Source organism: Mus caroli, chromosome 5 (assembly GCF_900094665.2).
Source record: "Mus caroli chromosome 5, CAROLI_EIJ_v1.1, whole genome shotgun sequence".
Lineage (NCBI taxonomy): Eukaryota > Metazoa > Chordata > Mammalia > Rodentia > Muridae > Mus > Mus caroli.
Window position 1 is genome coordinate 28,373,075 of NC_034574.1, and position 6,610 is coordinate 28,379,684.

Sequence of the window (6,610 nt, forward strand, 5' to 3'; positions counted from 1 at the left end):
AGTCGTAGATGGTTCGGTATCTGCTTTGGGGTGTGTGGGCCACAGCTTCGGGCCACTCCTGGGCTCCTTGCGTTCAGCGCATAGGGACTACATACATACACACACACACACACACACACACACACACACACACACACACACACACAAATTGTTGTGGAAGAGTGATGCACCAGAAAAGGTCAATGGCCTTCCATTCTGGCTATTAGACTATCTGGCAGGTGGTTACACCTCAACCCTCCAGCTGCCTCCTCTAGGAAGGGGGATGTTTTTCCTGCCCACAAGTAGCCTGCTTGGGGGTGGGAGTGGGGGCAGTTGGTGGGACCGGATGTGGAAGACAATGAGCAACAGCCAATCGCTCCATTTGAAGCTCAGCAGTGCCAGGCTGCAAGAAGAGGGGAAAGGGTCTCACTTCGGAGAGAGCGGGAAGGGGACTCAGACCCGTGCTGGACCCAGGGCGATCCCCAAGACAGAAAGGTGTCTGAGTGCAAGCTACTAGAGTGACCATGAGACACTAAACACTGACAGGAAACTATACCTAACCGCTCTTAAGTCCCTGCCCAGGGCGACACACAGATGGATAAGAACCGGAGCGGACAGGAAGGCGGGATCGGCATCCTACGGCGCCAGAGCCTTCGGGAAAACGCCCGCGTGGCTTCCTGTGCTTTATTAAGAGTTCTACAAAGTGCTTGGAGCAGGCCACGGGAGCCTCCCGTTTGGCCCCTGCGCACACTCGTTTATAAATTTCTCTTCTGTAGGAACGGCTATCTATATACAGGACCAACGACTGAAACCTTAGAAAAGAGACGCCCGTGCTCGCCTTGGGTCCTCTGGCTGTGAGGCCGCGTGGTGCGGGCCCCACCGGGGTCCTGGCACCGAGATTCAGAGGTGGGGCGCATAGAAGGCGGGCGCGCCGTACGTCTGCGAGCCCAGCACGAAGGGCGAGAGCACGGCCGGGCTGGACAGGAAGGGCAGCTGCGCAGCACACACCAGCCCTCCGGGGCTGTGCGCCGGGTACCCGGCCGGGCCGTGCAAGGCGAGCGGAGCGCCCATGGGCGGCGAGGGGCTGAGCGGACTGAGGCCGCCGGGCAGCCCCGCGCCGGGCCCCGCTCCCGGGCCGGGGCCCCCGCCGCCGCCGGTCGGCGCGCTGGTGTCAGCGCCTGGGTTTTGCTTCTTCCACTTGGTTCGGCGGTTCTGGAACCAGATCTTCACCTGCGTCTCAGTGAGGCTTAGCGACAGCGCCAGGTTGAGGCGCTCGCACACCGACAGGTAGCGAGTGGCCTTAAACTTGTTCTCCAGCGCCACGAGCTGCTCGTAAGTGAAGGCGGTGCGCGCACGCCGCGGCTTCCCGGACTTCGAGTCCGAGCCCGTGCGCTTCCGCTTGGGCTTGGTGGCCACGGCGGCGCCCTGCGGGGTGCTCCCCGCGCTCCCCGCTCCCGTAGCAGCTGCAGGCGGGCCCGGGGCTCCGGGCGAGTTCCCGCGGGGCCCTGGGGCCGCAGTATCGTCCACAGGGGAAGCCTCGACCTCGGCCGCTCCGGGACAGCCCGACCCGCGGGCCCCGAGACCGCCGCTACCTCCCCGAGGCTCCTCGGTGCCCTGAGCATCCTGCACCTCGGGCGCTTCTTCTTCGTCCTCGTCCTCCGGCGCTTCATCCTCACTGTCCGCGGTCGGGCTGTGACCGCTGCCGCTGCTGTAGCCGTTGGCCTCGGCCTCGTCCGCCCTGTAAGAGTCCCCAGCACCTGCGGGCGGCGAAAAGGAAAAGAACAGAGGGTCAGGCCCGCTGCCAGCCGCCCTGCCCGCTCCCCCCAGGAGAGATTCTCTTTTAACTGTTGTGTTTCTCCTCTTCCTCGTTTGCCCCCTCCCCAAAGATTTTCTTTTCCTTCTTCCTTGCCACAGTTCCTCCTTGATTGCTTGCATTTCCTCTCTGCCTTCCTTCGGAAGGACCCACTCCGTGTCGAGCTGCTTTTGCTGCCCCATCCGCAGTCCTGGCCTCGGACTTTAGGGCTGCGGTGCGCGGGAGGCCCTCGGAGTGTACAGCGGAGAAAGAGCTCCGATCGATTCACGGGGCAGATGCAAACTTAATTAAACTCATTTTGTGTAATGTACAAACTAGTTAAAGTCCATTTAATTTATTTGGGCGTATATTACCTTCCAATTACAGCGGGCGCGGGGCCAGCCAATTACCGCACAGTTAATAGCTGGAGGGGCGCGAAGCCTGGGGTGGGGTCGGCCGTCTGTGAGGAGGCCACTTCTGAAAACCAAAATCGGTCGTCTGGGAGCTGTCCCTACCTCAGGCTTCAGGCCCTGAAAACTAGGCGTCGCAAAGTGCTGACTTCCCTGCAGACCTCTGGGGCCCACCAACCAGCTCCCCAGCGACTCTGTCTTAAGCGGGCTCCAGCTTCTCCTGGGCTGGTGGAGTTTGGAGGCTGGGAAAGCGCATTGTGAACCTCTAAGCAGGGCCCTGGGAGGGAGTATGAGCGCTAATCCCGCTGCATCCAGAGAGACGCAGCCGCCATGACTGCATTTTGCCTCTGAAATTTTGCAAGGCTGTCTGTCTGCTCTGCAGGAATCTGAGGACCGTTCATGCCCCTCACCCACAGGTGGTCTTTAAATGCCAGTGGAGGCCTCCACGTTTTCCGACCCAGGGCCGGTGTTCAGCTCTCAGATCGAGTTGGCTCTGACATACTGGAGCATAAAATCGCAACTCGCAAATAATGACCAGCTCAAAATGACCCAGGTCGCATGAAGAGTGCGGGTGTCCTGTCCTCAACTCCCAGGTCTTAGCAGGACAACTATTCCCTCAGGCGACGTGTAGCCAGTCATCCCTGCCCCAGCCCTGCCTGGCTGCCCTCTCCCAACTGTGCAGCGCTCGCTCCCTCCCTACACAGCTCCAGCAGGCAGCCGCGGGTTCCTCGTAGACAACCCCTTGGCGGAGAGAGGGGTCCAACTGCAGCCTGCATGGCCTGCCCTTCCTCTCTCTAGGAACGGAAGGTCAGTGCAACCGCGCTGGTAGAGCTGGCGGCCCCAGTCCAGTTCTCCCTGAGCGTTCTGGTCCATGAGAGGCGCAGGGGCCAGGAAGTTAGAGGGAGGACGGGGGAGGGGCACAAAAAGCAATCAGGAGCTGGTCGAATGCAATTCGCGATCAATAGCGGCCCCTAATAAGTGTAATAGGTTTTAATCGAGTAATTATCCGAATTTTGACCCTATAATTTAGATGTTCGGGGGGAGTTTGCAAGGTGCTTGAAAGAGATATGCATGCGCCGTAATGGGATATCGACCGCAAAGGGGGCGCGGGCCGCCCCATTACCGGCCGCTTTCCGCCGCTAAGCACATTTCCCTTTAACTGTAATCGAAGGGATTTAATTGTTTTTCCAGAGATAACCAGCGTTTTGTCACAATTAGTCTGATTTGTCCAAAGGGGGAGGGCCGGGAAGGCCACGGTGGGGGTGGGTAAGTCACCAAGCCAGCCGCCGCATGTCCCTTTGCCTCCAGCACCAACTACCCTCCAACACCAAAGATTGACTAGATGAATCCTGGACCGTAGTCGCAACCCCAAAGCCCCAGATTTGGCCCAACAGAACCTTTCCAGAAGCGTGCAGCAGTGAGGGCCCTAGAGTCCGGGTCGGGAGGAGGCCACGGATGCTTGGGGCGGACCCCGCGCTCTGCGAACTTTCCACTGAGCCCGGCGGCGCTGGGTCAGGCCCAGCTCGCCGAGGGATCCCGGGAGCATAAACATTCCGGAGCTGTCGGTGTCCTCGCCCCTATCACCAACCCCTTATACTCACTTGTAGGCTCAGCTCCCGCGGCCGCTGCGACTCCTGTGGCGGCGGAGAGGGCTCGGCGTTCTAGCTCTGCGCGCGGCGAACGTCCGGAGGCAGTGGGGACCGCGACGCACGCGGCCGGGGCGCATGGGGCACACGTAGCGGGCACCACAGGGCCCAGTAGCACGCAGCGGCGTCTCCTACTGTTGAACTTGTTGGGATCTAGGATGTCCAACACGGAGAAGGAGGTGGGGCGCGGGGGCGCGGCGGGCCGGGCCGCTCCAGCCCCCTCTGGTACCGCGGGAACAGTGTCGCTGGCCGCGAGCGGTGGCACTCCAGCCCGGGGAAAGATGGGCAGCTCAGCTCGTCCGTCCATAGTGTCCCGAGCTGTAGCCGCAGGAGCCGGCGGTGCGGGCCCCGAGCCGGGCCCGGGCGGTGGCGGTGGCAGCGCGGGGACTTCCCCAGGTGCCGCCGGGCCGCTGGTACTCATGCCGGCCTCGGGCCGCTCAGGCGGCTCGGGCCCCCGCTACCTACTGGGATCCCATCCCTGCGCCCCGCAAAATCAGCCTCAGCCCAGCTGTTCCCGGCGCTACGTCCCGCTCGGCTGGTGCTGCCTGGCCTTGCCTCCGCCACCGCTTCAGGCGCCCGCCGCGCCGGGCCAGTGCATTTATGGCGGCCCCGCCGGAGGCGCCCACGCGCCCACACGCCGCACACACGTGCGCCCGCAGGCGGCCGCAGGGTTCCGCTTCCCTCGTTAGCGCTCACGCCTAATTGGCTGCGAACGGTCCCAAGCGGAGTAGGCGGGCCCGGTACGGGTCTCACGGACTGAGCCGCAGAGACGGACAGACAGACGCCCTGCCCGGAGCCAGAGCACAGTCCACTGGAGGCTGGGGTGCTCAGCACCGTGCCGCTGCGCCTCCGCGGGGCTGGAAACTGCGTGCCCGCCTCCTTGGCGAAGGGGGAGGAGACAGCCGGCTTTTAAATAATTGCGGGATCAGTTGGCTGTGGAGGGCTGCAGAGGCCCCAGGACGTGGGAATCCATGCGCCCCGAGTTGGCCTGGACATCCCAGCTCAGGGTACCGCTAAGGCAGGTCTCTCCTGCTGCCGTGGCACGCGGGGTTCTGGGCTATCCTGGCACCCGGGGCTCTTGCGCCTTCCGCTGCTAGGACGGAAAGGGAGAGTGGGGTTCTTGCGGGTTCTGAGTCTCTGCCGGGTCTTCAGCCCCTTGTGGGGCGTGTTCCCAGGGTTTCGGTTTCCGCTGCCCTCGATTGCTGTTTTTCGTGTCTGGAGCAATCTGGTCAGAATCTCTGTCCCTCCATCCTCACTAGCTTTGACTCCCGCCCCCTTGGCTGGATCAAATTAGGGACCACTCGAAATCCCCCGCAAGAGGCGGGGCTGGCGCCCGCGAGTGACGCTCATTAGAAGTGGAATCGAAATGAGTAGGGCTAGACGGCCGTCCTAGTCCCCGCCCACCCCCAAAGGGTGACCGAAAAATCGCACAAATAGCAGGTGGCCTACATAAAGATCGATACCCTTCATGTAACGGGAAAATATGTGTTTCTTCCAGAAATAATACGGAAACTGTTCTCTTCCCCACCCCTAACAAATCAGAAGGGCCGTTTGAGGCCTGAGCATTTGTGCACCGTCTTGTCCAGTCAGGAGATTTACAGGACAGTCTCGGCGACCTCGGAAGGTCGAACCCTGCTTTGGAGGGTGAGGGTCAGGTAGCTGATGCGTTGCTTCCTCCTCCTCTCGCTCAGGCCAATGAGCTGACCCGCCTCTGAAGGACCCAGGTGGGACCCGGCAATGGAGCTGGCGTGCCCAGAGTGTGAGTGTGTGCGCCGACGTGTGCTCCAGCGGGTATGCATTCCTCCTCCCACTATGGTCCCGAGAGCCTGCTCTGCACAAGGACGGTCCTTTGCAATTACCGCGGGCAATGATCCTTCGGAAGCAGAAATTAAAAGTTAGGAGAAATAATGGGGGACCGATCGCCTGTAATTTGGGCCAAGCTCGGACATGCTGAGCCTCTGGGAGGCTGGGACGGGAGGCAGAAGGGGGGGGGCAGGGCTCTCCTCCCCTCAGTTTCTTCCCTGCCCCCTCCCACCCTCACCGCGCTGGTCCATCCTGAGATTCTAATCAGACCCACAACACTGTGTCCTTCCTTGCCAGGACCTGATTATTCTTTATCTTTAAATTATAAATCACCTCTGGGGAAGGAGGGTGGGTAATCTCTCATCACAGTGAGGTAATTATCTTCTTCCCGCCCCCACCTTGGTCTTTGCTCCCTCCCTCTTCTCAACTGAGTTTGAATATAGATGTACACGCCCCATTCTCTTACACACACACACACACACACACACACACACACACACAGAGTCACACTCATTCAGAAGCCGCCAACACACAAGCAGGAATTCATTCATGAGCACCCATACCCAGTCAGAAGGTGGCTCAAAAGGGCAGTGCGCTGCACCCCGTCACCCCTCCCCCATCTGCTCCTCCTTCCACTTCCTGTCTTTTTTAAGTCCTTTGGTAAGGACTGCACACAGGCCGGCTGCCAAGTCTCCATCTTCTTTGCTTCCCCAGGAAGCAGAGCCACTGGGTGCAGAAGGGAGCTTCTTTTGGGGAGGGGAGGGCAGGGGAGGACAGGCCTCATGTGCAGAGCTGGCTCTGGGTAGTGGAGACTCTGGGACATCCCTACAAGCACCCCCTCCCCCCCCCACATTTGTCACCAGCACAAGTTAGCAGAGGTGAATGTTGGCAAACATTTAACAGCAGCTGCAGCACCCACACCTTACTGGGTTGGAGCTGGCCTGGCTGCACCCTCAGCCATGACACCTGCCTGTGAGGAA

The 6,610-nt window shown here is 60.9% G+C and overlaps 1 protein-coding gene across 1 annotated transcript; it reads right to left on the minus strand.

The window, feature by feature from the left end:
- Positions 1 to 879: 879 nt before the first annotated feature.
- On the minus strand, positions 880 to 4,248 carry Nkx1-1 (NK1 homeobox 1). Its single transcript, XM_021163969.1, has 2 exons — positions 3,783 to 4,248; positions 880 to 1,736 (listed from the first exon to the last, which is right to left on the minus strand). The coding sequence occupies exons 1-2, from the start codon at positions 4,246 to 4,248 to the stop codon at positions 880 to 882; spliced, it is 1,323 nt and encodes a 440-aa protein (XP_021019628.1).
- Between the last annotated feature and the right edge of the window lie 2,362 nt (positions 4,249 to 6,610).